Source organism: Mus pahari, chromosome 22 (assembly GCF_900095145.1).
Source record: "Mus pahari chromosome 22, PAHARI_EIJ_v1.1, whole genome shotgun sequence".
Taxonomy (NCBI): Eukaryota; Metazoa; Chordata; class Mammalia; order Rodentia; family Muridae; genus Mus; species Mus pahari.
The window spans coordinates 4,461,607-4,473,886 of record NC_034611.1 but is presented as its reverse complement, the minus strand read 5'-3'; the positions used below and the strand labels follow the sequence as shown (position 1 = coordinate 4,473,886).

Genomic DNA, 12,280 nt, shown 5'->3' with positions numbered 1-12,280 from the left:
GAAGAGGGAGTCAGATCTCTTGTTACAGATGGTTGTGAGCCACCATGTGGTTGCTGGGATTTGAACTCAGGACCTTCGGAAGAGCAATCGGGTGCTCTTACCCGCTGAGCCATCTCACCAGCCCCACATATTCTTTTGAAATACATTCTTGAACACTTGATACATGCCTCTTCTTCTTTGTTCAACTTTGTGAGACAAAAGTTTGAAACGCATGCTCTACTAGCTGATAAATCCAAATGCAATGAAATAAAATGTGTTTTAATGATTTTTTTTTTTTTTAAAGACAGTGTCTGAACACCTGGCCCTTCTGCCACGTGCTGGGATTTCCCACATATACTACAATGCCCACAGACTAATATAATTTTCAAACTCACTTTAAATTGATAAACTCACTTTAATTATTTTTGAAAATAATTATTTTGGCTACTTTGGAGTAACAGGAAACATAAACAGGACAGCAGAAATGTTCTTAATTTTAAAATCCCCTCTACTTGCCATCCTTTTTACACTCCAAAATATTAGTACATCAAATATTTTGTACAGAATATTTGTTTTCTGCTAAATGGAATGAAATTGGACATAGTAATCCAAACTCTAAGATCTGTATTTCTCCTTTAGTTCGCATTCTGTGGACTCTATCAACAGCAGTTCCCCAGTTAAGACAAGTTGGTATTTGCTACATAAGACAACTCTGAGTTATAGAGGAAGGCAGGGACTTTAAACATCACCACACTAGAATACAAAGAAACGTCATATTTAGTATAACAAATTGTGTGGGTCTGAGGCTAGCTGTGAGGCCAGGCTACCAGGATTCCACCCCATATTCCCTCTAGAGCATGCCATTTTGCTACTTAACTGTCCCATATCTCAGACTTTCCATTCGGAAGAGGGGAAAACAGTAAAACTGCTGGTTTTCATGTTTGGAGGGCTAAGGAGACAAGCAAACCTAGGTATATAACAAGGCATCCAGCACACAGAAAAAATTGGCTGCTACTGAAAACTGTCAAAGAGAATTTAGTCATAACATGAGGGCTTAATCAATCAGTTACTACCTTTGTTAAAAAAACAAAACAAAACCAAAAACAAAAAAACCCAGCTAAGGTTCTATGAATGCGGGCCACAGAAGTCATCAAGGCGAATGGAGTTCCAAATGGAACAGTGATGGCATTACTAGCCGTGAGCCCTTGCTCTCAGAGCCTCGCTCTGTCCCTCAGGATGCCTGCTGCCTCCAGGGTCTGCTAGATGCTGGTTTCTTCCAGACAGGGCTTTATTATGTAGCTCTGGCCAGCCTAGGATACATGTAAACCAGGTTTGACCTTGAACTCGTGGCAATCCTCCTGCCTCTGCCTCCCAAGTATTACCATATTTGGCCAGAGTAAAGCATCTCATAAAGTTTTGTGTCTGAAACGATGGTTAATTTAAACACCTGGTAACCCCCCTCCAAATTCCTGAAGTACATGCCATTTTTAACATTTCTTTCCATTTTCCTCAATTTACAAGGTGCTTGGAGAGCTGAGGGACAAGGCCCATGATGCACACTCACAGCTGATGCCCGCACATACCTGGAGCCTTCCTTCACGGTGAGCCCTGCTATCCTGGTCTTCAGTGGTCTTTAGGGCCGTACCCTAGACACAGCCTACCTTCTCTGAGCCAAACACACAGGCTTAGTGATTATCATGGACATTTTCTCCTCAACAACTCAAGTAATTTTCTTTAGGCTGACAGTATGACCGGCAGAGATGCGGGGTAAGCTTCGGACGGGTGCAGAGGCAGTGCTGGGTTTTATTTATGCTGCTGCTGGGGTGGCCAGTTCAGGACAGAGAGGACGCCGGGAGAGGAAAGAGCTCAACCCTAACTTATGTGGTACTTTCAACCTTGGCTGGTTGTCAGCTGCAGACAGAAATCAAAGTGGGTCCAACAGCTCCATCCCAGAGAGTTCTCTGACCCTAGGAAAACATTCTTCAGTTTTTAATTCTCGAGAACTCTCTGGAAGCAGGACACTATCCCCTGGCAGCCACCTTTGCTTTGTTTTCCACCTGAAGGAGGAAGTGTCTGCTTAATGTGGAAAAGAAAGCCACACCTACCACATTTCCCATGGCAGGAGTGGGCTGCCTGGCTGGTACCGATCACTCTTCTGGAGCTCTGTGTGCCAGCTGTGGTCACTGCTCAATTTTATCTGAGAAGACTTGCAGAGAGAGGGAGAAACCTACTGCACGGGTTACAAGGGCTCTTCCTTGGCACTGGTGTTTACCTAGCTTCTGTCTGATGTGATTACTAAAAATTATTAAAACAGGAATATCCTTAAAGTATTAGATTACCTGGGAAATTAAAAGTATATTTCGGTTCTTGGTATTTAAGTTTTGTGTATTTGACATTTAACGTTTTCTTCTTGTTTCAAAACCCATTGCCTTTCAAATTGTCCAGTCCTGCTTTGAGAATACGACCCATCAGTGTGCCTACATGGCTGCTTCTGGGTGGTTGTGGTGTGTGCTTGATGAGAGAACCCTGCAGAGAAGCCACGGCACAGGCCCAGTGTGTCACATCTTAACATGGTTTCTGGTTGGAAGGGGGATTTACCAAGGTTGTGCAAGACCTTCATTGTAGTTGAAAATATGTGTTTGACTGTCTAAAACATCAAACTTGTAACATGAAATGCTCACAAAATGGAACCATTCAAGATTTTTAGAGCCCTGAAACAGAAGGCTAGTGTTTTCTACTGTTACCAAAGCACGGACTTCACCGTACTGCGCACACTCCAGGCAGCCATTCCCCCCCAAGTTCGAGGGATAGTATTTGATCCATTCGCTACTGTCACAAAGAAAGAACCCAACAAGATGAGATTAATGGTACCTGCTAAACCCCAAAGTGTGGGGGTGGGGGTGTTGACCCGCATTGGGATAAGAAACTCCTTGACTGTTGAAATCTACAGCAGGACAATTGTGATGGAGAAACTACAGACATTCTTGAGAGTGGGTTGATATTAGGAATGTGTATGTTCAGTGTATATTTTTTAAGTTCTCAGATGCTAAGAGGTAACGTTTTATGATTCATTGGAAGAAAAAGAGTTTGAGGCTCCAAGATCTAAAAAGACAAAGATATAATTTTCCTGAAATTGTTTTTTTTAACTATTATATAAAAGGCAGTTTAAAAAAATATAAATTACAGAATTCATCAAAAGCATTTTGAGAGATAATCATCTTCACGTCCCGAAGGACGTCAGTGTGCGGACTCTTCAGAGCGTGCACCAGCCTCGAGCAACAGAGCCTTGCTCAATCATGCCTTAGATTTATTTTTGGCACTACAAAGTCAAATATGTTTTAAAACTATTATATCATAATTTTTTTTAGGTAGGCAAAAATTTCAAGAGGGAAGTATAAAACAATTTTTGGGGGGATTGGGTGGGAGGTAGGGGGGAGAAAACCACAGAAAGAAAGCTGTTAAAGGATGTCTGTAACTTCATAAAGGGGTTTTTACTGGCGATTACAGCCTTTGAAGCCTCCATCATTCAGGGTGTGAAATTCTAATCCAGATCAGTTGGCTAACTGGATGGACCAGGAGGTCCGCCCTGCTTCCTTCTTCAGGGATTACATGGAAGAGTCGTCCCTCGCTTGTAATGACACCAGCCCAAAGTCTGGGGATACGGGGGAGTTCATCAGACGGAAAGTCCTATCATTGGTTCACCTCCAGCTCCTCTGTCTTGAGGGAACGGCTGGATTTTATGTAAAGCCTGTTTATAAACCCTGCAAGTGATACTTGCATTCATCTGGTAATGTGACATCATTTCATCAATAATTTAAGTGTAAGAAATAAGATTCAGGGGACTTCACAAGTGCGGAAGCACAGAGCCACTCCAGCCCTTACCTTGCTCTTTGATCTGCCGGATCTGCTTCACAGTTTCTTTTAAGATGGCACATTTGTCAGGTTTGAAGTTGAAGTTGTCAATATCATTAAAATTTGCAAAGATCAGCTCTGCCAGTTCCTCTATGTACTTATTCTCCTGTTCGCGGTTCCGTTTCTCAGTGCTCCTTTTGGGGCTAAGAAGGAATGTGGCATTATTATTTATTTGAAAGAAACTGCTAAACTCTTTTAACTGTGAACACAGACAACTGCTTGCTCAGTTAAGCAGTCAAGAGCGAGGGAGTACTTTGTTACTTTGTTGTCTGACTCTCTTGTTCTCTGTGGACTGCTTCATGAGTGTGTTCATTTCCAGTCTCACCACAGCGAGGGTGCCCTGGGCCTACAACAGAGCTCGACAGGGTGAGCACTGACATTACTGCTGGACCCAGAAGGGGGTTTTGAGAGTTAGTAAGGAGTAACTTCTACTTAAGGTAAGTTTAGAAGGAACAAGTTATAGTTAATGTAATTATAATTGGAAACAGAAGTTTCAATCATGTTTTTTGTTTTATTTTGGTAATCATAAAGGGTAATAAAAACCAAATCTTTATAACACCTTTGAATTTTTATTTTAGATCTGTAATTTCTAAAGATTTCCTTAGAATATCTAAGTATATCTTAGAATATCTATCAATCAGGTAAGGTAAAAATTCCTAAAGCAACTAAGAGCAAAGCCCAAGCGACCCATGTTAGTTAGCTGTCTGTGCCAATGACAGGCAAGCCAAGGGCTCAGAGTTCAACTGAACTTCAATGAGTGGAGAAAAATATCATAACTGGAAAAATCTTTTCATATGAATTGACAAAATAACAAAACTCCAAATTTCCTCTTGAAAATAATAGTTACCTGCGTACATGCAGAAGTCCATTAAACGACCCCCAAACAAGGGACGAAGCTGAGTTTGTTTAGTTTTCTGTATGTAATTTTCTGTACGTTTATAGGTATTTATATATAATATCAATTTAAAATTAACACAAAATATTAATTGCAAGTTCAGGATTCTCACGTTGGAATTTATTAGTTTTATTTTCATAAATTAATAAACATGATTCTCCCTCTTTAGTGGCTCCACAATTTGCCCAAGATCATGCAGTGAAGTACAGCAGTGCTGGGAAGAGGGTCTGTGTCTCCCAGGCCTCCTATCTGGGGTGTTCTACTTTACCAAAGTCACAGGAAGGAGGTGGCTGAGAGAAGGCCTTAGAGGAGCCAGTTCACCTGGCTCCTCACATCCCCTTTCTCTGAGACTGAGAAAGACAGGATAAACGGCAAGTCAGTGAGAAAGGGGGCACAAGACCCTGGAGAGACCACAAGGAAGGCCTTCCCTCCTTGCCACCACACTGAGCCCAGCTAAGAGACTGCGTGGCCTCTGGAACCTCTCCCCCCAGAGGGATACTAAAGCAGGAAGGGAAATCTGGGAGCCAGCAGCAGGTGGAGTGGACCCAGAAGTCGTTGGGAACCTGAGGGTAAAAGGTAGCAGGGCCGGGTGTGGAGGGAGTTAGACCTGTGGTCAGCGCTGCAGGAATAGCCCAGCCATGGCTTTCCCAACCTCTCTCCACTTCTCTACCTAACCTTTTTTTTTTTTTTTTTTTTTGCCCTGGCTGTCCTGGAACTCACTCTGTAGACCAGGCTCAGCAATCGCCTGCCTCTGCCTCCCAAGAGCTGGGATTAAAGGCATGTGCCACCATGCCCGGCTAGGTAACTTTTTCTAACCCACATTCCGGCTGTTTTTAATCACACAATCTAGAGCACTGTTTTTATTTCACTTTAAAACTCATTTCTAGGTGCTGGGTATGGTGGCCACACCCCTTTAATCTCAGCAATCAGGATGCAGAGGCAGGTGGATCTATTTGAGTTTGAGACCAGCCTAGTCTAAAAAGAGTTCCAGGACAGCCAGGGATACACAGAGAAACCCTATCTGGGAAGATAAAAACAAAATACAAAACCACCAACAACAAAAAACATTTACAGGATTGAAAATATTAAAAGTCTGGAAAAAAAATCTCTCTTTGTGGTGATTTAAGTGAGAAATGTCCCCCACAGGTTCAGTCGCTTGAATGCCTGATCCCCAGTTGGTGGCTTAGAAGCAGGTGATTGGGGCGGGCTTTGAGAGCTGTGCTACATCTAGTCCGTGCCCTGCTTCCCTCCCCTTCAGCCGGCTGCGGGGGGGGGGGGGGCTGCTCTACCTCCCTGCCTGCTGTCAGGAATGAACCCTGACTTTCCGAAAGAGCTTTGCTTGTGCTGTTTCGTCATAGCGACAGGAAAGCAAACCTTTCCACCCCTGTCCCCTCATGCACCGGTTCTAAGCTACCACAGCAGGGAGCGGCCACCACTTACCCCTGTCCCCCTCATGCACCGGTTCTAAGCTACCACAGCAGGGAGCAGCCACCACTGACCTCTGTCCCCTCATGCACCGGTTCTAAGCTACCACAGCAGGGAGCAGCCACCACTTACCTCTGTCCCCCTCATGCACCGGTTCTAAGCTACCACAGCAGGGAACGGCCACCACTGACCTCTGTCCCCCTCATGCACCGGTTCTAAGCTACCACAGCAGGGAGCAGCCACCACTGTGTTGCCTGGTTACTCTACAACACAAATGCCATGCCTCCTCCTCTCCAAATGGTTTTTTCAATATAACGGGCAGTATACTCCATAAACATCTTTTGAACTTTGCTCTTTCTCTCTCACAGCATCTTTTGGGATAGTATCTAACGATGTAGGTAGCCTAGGCTGGCCTCCAACTCCTTTGTAGCCCAGCTTGGTCTTAAATTCCTCGTGCCTCAGACTTTAGGGTACACTACCACAACAGGCTCTGTGCCTCAGTATTTTAGAAGGCCTTTAAAAATACTAACCTTATTGTTTATCATATCTGCACTGTGTTCCAGGCCACACACCATCTTAAAATGTTGTCTGCAAAAATTGTTTCCTGCTCTTTTATGAATCTAAGCAAGGGTGCAAATAAGCGACCTCACACTTCGAGTGTCCTGCACATACAGACACTGCCATGGGGAAATTCCTCAAATCAGAAGTGCCGTGATGATATTGCCAACTTTGTTTTTCTTTCCGAGACAGGGTTTCTCTGTATAGCTCTGGCTGTCCTGGAACTCACTCTGCAGACCAGGCTGGCCTCGAACTCAGAAATCCACCTGCCTCTGCCTCCCAAGTGTTGGGATTAAAGGTGTGCGCCACCACTGCCCGGCTGTCAACTTGTTTTAAAAGTGTTTGTTTTAGTCACTGAAGAACCACAATTTATTTTTTAACTAAAACAAAACAAAACAAAAAAACCCAAAATAAAACAACCCCCCCCAAAAAACCAAAAACTGGTTTGAACACTTTATGTCTCACACACACACACACAAAAAGACAAATAAGAACTCAGTATCATACAGATAAGAAATCTTTCACTACAACATTTACTTGTTACAGTGTTCTGTTCCTAATAAAAAATGTGGAAAGCTCAAAGATCATGGCAATGAACTGATTATAAAAGTAAAATACACAAGGGCAGTAAAAAATGTTTTTAAAAAAAAATAGATTCGGCAAATAATCCACATATTCAAAATTTAAGCTATTACATACATTAAAATTCATCATTAAAGAGAAAAGCTGAACACAACATTTATACTGAGAGTAAAATTGATGCAAAGGCAAGCAAGAAGCGCAGCGAAAACTAACAGACGAGGTGGCTCCTTTGGTTGACGATAGGCTCACCTGGGTCCGAGCTGGTCGGGACACTCCTTGCGTTTTCTGGTCTCTGCCCTGGACGGGTCAGAGGTGTTTTCTCCCATCCCACTCATCTTGAACACATATCAGCAACTGAAACAGAACACATGGGAAAAGGCGTGAAGAAAGAGTCTTAGTAAACTCTCACACCATTCTGCCAAGGTGTAAGGAGTGTCCACTTCAATCCAACACCTGACCACGCAGTTCTGAACACAGGGTTTGGATAAATGTACACTTAAAGGCTAAGCAAGAGCAAAGGTTAATATTAAGAACAACCCCTCCCACCTCACTGAGCCCAGGCTCTTTAGGCAGAGACTCAACAATACCATGAACTACTGTCTGTCAGCCCGGGCCTGGCTACAGTCTCTGGTTCTGAGGGTGCTCCTGCACCAGGGAAATGACAGGTGTTGCAAGGGGCTCTTCCCAGTCTCTGTGATGGGTTTGCCAACGTGTTGTGTGTGCTGCAACGGCTCAGTGACAGACAGTCTGGGGAAGTGGGCAGGAACACCTCTATAAAGGGTTCCAAATTTGGCCTGGTAGATCTGACTCCCTTGTCAAAATGGAGGTCCTTCCTGCCTCCCTCAAGCCTCAAGACTCCTCCTTCAACCTCACAACCCCTCCCCCTCTTCCTCTCAGGGCAATTCACCTCGCTCTTAAGCTAGCAATGCTGGGGTTCCCTTTTCTGGCAGTCCAGGTCTAATCACCAAGGGTCTTTAAGAATGGCTGTGAGAGGAAGGTCATGATAAAGCTTCTGCTTGCTCAACTGCTTTCCAGGAGAAACTGAAAAGGGCACAGAGAAAGAGACCCAGTGTCCTCACACTGGACACCACTGGGGCCATCATGTGACTTGCAAGGACAAAGTGACAGTTCTAGAAGAGTCAAAAGCCCTATCACAGGTTGTGAGAAAAATTCACTTATGAGTTATTTAAAGGGCTTAGGGTATGCTCAGCAAAGGAAAGCAGCTCAGCCCCAAGCTCCAAAGCCAGTGGCACTTCATTCCTAGAAACCCATCCTATGCTCGCTCTTCATCCTCAAAGACTGCTACCCTCCTTTACTCTGGATAGACTAGAAGGCAGCGAGAAGGTGAGGTCAGTAGCAGTCCAGGCCCCAGAAACGCAGCCCAGATCGGAGGGGCAGCAAGAGTAAGACCGGCTAAGGAAAGTGGCGGGGACGCCTGGGCCTCACGGCCACCTACCCGTCCAACTGGCTGCGGTCGCCTTGGGTGTGAGCCCAGCCCTCAGTCTCAGCGCTCCACACACTCCTCTGGCCAATGTTCTGATCCAAGTGAGCAGTAGGGTCAATTGTTCTCTCTGTCTGTCTGTCTGTCTGTCTGTCTGTCTGTCTCTCTCTCTCTCTTTTTTTTTTTTTTTTGCGAGTCATGAGTTTTACAGAACCAATTGTTTTTAGGGAGCATCAGCAAGAGGGAGGTGGCACCAATGGCACATTCAGCTTAGGAGGTCACATGGAAAGTATAATCTGAGAACTGATGCCTGTGCTTCCTGTGGGTGGAAGCAATGTAACCAAGTCCCAAGGTCCTGCTCTACTTTCTGCCTGATAATAAGTGCTGAATTCACTTAGTTTATGCTATGTACTAAAGCCAATTTACAGATTCACACCTGACTATGAAATCTGTATTGCTAAGTAGCCAAGGGCTAACAGTCAGGCCCAAGCTTCACTGCATGGCTAGCCATGTGACCTTAAAACTTGCTATTGTACACCACTGAGTTTCTATAAGCTGGAGTCACACCTCTGGCATCCATAGCACAGACTGCCTAGAGGAGGAGGAAGGGGCAAGGTGTGGGACCTCGATGGAGAGGACTCTCCTTCTTCACTGGCAAGTCACTGATGAGGTAGTCATTCCTAAACTTCTTCCTGCCTTGTCTGTCATGGGAGAGTTGTTCTTCAGCCACTACAGGCAGAGGCCCACGGAAGAAGTCACAAGATCTAAACAAGGGCTTTTCTGCACAAGATGATTGTGACTTTAGTATAGAACGCCTGCCTTCCTGTCACTGTAGATGGACATGGTGGGGGGACAGAGAGCGATACTGCTGAATAGAATAGAAACAAGGCAAATGGAGATGAATTCAGGGACAGTGCTGCGATCCATTCCCACATTGAGATCCAAGAGGGCCATGCAGGCTGGGATGAAGTGGGCTGGGTGAGTTACAGAGGGGTGGGGAGCCAGTGACAGCATGCCACAAACACTCATTCTTCCTAATTCTTTCTGAGCCATAATTCCCAAGATTTCATTCATGACTGTGAAAGAGAAAGCTTCATACCTAGTAACCCTCCGGGAAGTGGGTCCAGGTAAGTTTTCCCCTGAATCAGCTGTCAACAAGTTGTAAAAATATAAAATGACAAAGTACAGCCTTCACGAGGACAGCACAAACAAAAGCAAACAAAACCAAAACTCAAAAGCAGTAGGTGTGGATGATACTTTATTGACGATAAGAGTTTTATAACTATTACCATGTATATTAAAATCATACTACCAGAAAGGTCAGAAACCTCTCAACAATTAAAATAAGTGCTTGCTAGTCACAGAAAGTTAATTTGGGATTGAACACTGGCTTTAAATTCTCCTTTAAATTCACACAATAACAACTGAATGCACACAAGCAGCCAACAAGCACATTGCAATAACTGGATTTGAGGGACTGAGTCAATAAAGAATGTGTGCACTGGGGCTGGAGAGATGGCTCAGCAGGTAAGAACACTGACTGCTCTTCTGAAGGTCCTGAGTTCAAATCCCAGCAACCGCATGGTGGCTCACAACCAGTCGTAATGAGATCTGGCGCCCTCTTCCGGTGTGTCTGAAGACAGCTACAGTGTACTTATGTATAATAATAAATAAATCTTTGAGTCTGAGCAGCAGGGACTGAGCAAGTGGGGTTGACTGGGGAAGGGCTGACAGGAGCAAGTGGGGTTGACCAGGGCGAGCAGAGGTCCTAAAAATTCAATTCCCAACAAACCACATGACGGCTCACAATCATCTGTAGAGCTATAGTATACTCACAGACAGGAGCTGCTCTGCCATTTCCACCCCATGTGAGGTGCGTCTGGCACATGCAAGCATTTCCCCTGTAGCATTTATTTATTTTATTTATATAAAATAAATAAATAAATCTTAAAAAAAAAAAGATTGTGTGCATTGTAGCCCAAGGACAGTTTAAAACCCAGAATACACTGTTGTACCTTCTCCAGATTCACTTAGAAAACACTCCACTGTACCATTAAAACATCATTTGTTTCCTCCTGAATTTACTTATTGTGTTTTCACAATATATAAGTTTCTACTTACTGAACACAATGGCTTCCCTGTCTGAGTCTGGCCCGTACATCATTTTTTTTCCCCAGGTAACTTTCCTGAGTTACAACTCTTACGCAGACAATTCCACACCTCCATCACAAAGGGCAGCAATCCAAGGAGGGCCACCTGACCACACTCCAGCTACCTGGGAATAAGCCACAATGGCCCACCCACATCACTTCCAATCGTCCAGGTAACATAGAGAAGGCGGGGCTAAGGACCCCTACCCCTCAGAGGGCAAGTGGAGCAGGAAGTGGGAGGGCAAAAACCGCAGGCTGCTGTCAGGAAGCACATGCGTGAGTTACAGAACTGAGTAAGCCTTACTAGTCAGGATCCAAAAACACTCCGTGGATCTCTCAGACAGGAGCTGCTCTGCCATTTCCACCCCATGTGAGGCGCGTCTGGCACATGCAAGCATTTCCCCTGTAGCATGAGGCAAGGCCGAGGTGACATAGGTGGGTGAGATGGATAAGATCGACTTCAGACTTACAGAAGAATACCTAACAGCAAAATAAAACTACATGGAGATGAGTTTTAATGTATTTTTGTAAATTAATTTCCAATGTAAAAGTATGAAACGGGAAAGAGTAAAGGCGCATTCTACATCTCTGCATGTTTTCAACACTTCAGGAAATTAAAGCTCTCAAAAATGTCACCATCAGATTTAAGACTTTAATGTAAATCACAGAAATTGACTGGGACACAAATAAAACTTGAGGTGGCTGACATAATTAGAGTGACTGGGGGCAAACCAGTTTTTACCAGTTGATGGGAGCTGTGAAGGACAAGCCTGAAGATGTTTCTTTTTGCCACTCTTGTTATCAATAGTCACACAACGGCAGTGCTTTCCCAGGGACAGGAGGCTGTCCTCCCATCCCTCCGTATCAGCTTGAATGTACTTGGTAGAAGGAAGAGATATAGCCACAAAATTCAGCAAGCTTCAGCTTTTAAAAGTAGCAACATCTGGGAGGGATGAACAATACCCACAGTCAAGTTCTCGGCAAGTGACAAAAAGCAATATAAAATGTCAAATTTCAATTCAATTAAAGAACGCAGTCTTTGTTCGCAGAGCGCATCCATCTAACTTAGGAGGCGGCAAAGCTGTTGTTTGCAGCCTCATGGCATTAGAGCTAGTTAAGCATCCAGAATTCCTGCAAGTGATAAATGTGCACTTTATCTCTCATCAGCACAGGCCATCTTCCAAACAAGGCCTGTAAACCTGTCAGATTTACTATATGCTGAGCAAATTCAGTTAAAGGGTAACCCCCTTGCTTAACTCCATAAGTAACAAGTCCACCAAGCACCAGGCTCTTCCCAGCTCCCAAAAGACACAGTCTGAGAGCTGGGCCTAGTGAGTC

General features: G+C 44.4%; 1 protein-coding gene across 2 annotated transcripts in view; it reads right to left on the bottom strand.

Annotated features, from left to right (window-relative positions):
- The window catches only part of Ncoa2 (nuclear receptor coactivator 2), a 240,816-nt gene that overhangs the window by 78,348 nt on the left and 150,188 nt on the right, over nt 1-12,280 (bottom strand). For both annotated transcript variants that reach the window (XM_021222395.1, XM_021222396.2), the window contains exons 3-4: nt 7,601-7,705; nt 3,862-4,034 (exon numbers count right to left, since the gene is read on the bottom strand). In XM_021222395.1, the coding sequence (XP_021078054.1) occupies nt 3,862-4,034; nt 7,601-7,686 (259 nt within the window). In that variant the 5' untranslated portion in view covers nt 7,687-7,705. The remainder of the gene's footprint in view (nt 1-3,861; nt 4,035-7,600; nt 7,706-12,280) is intronic.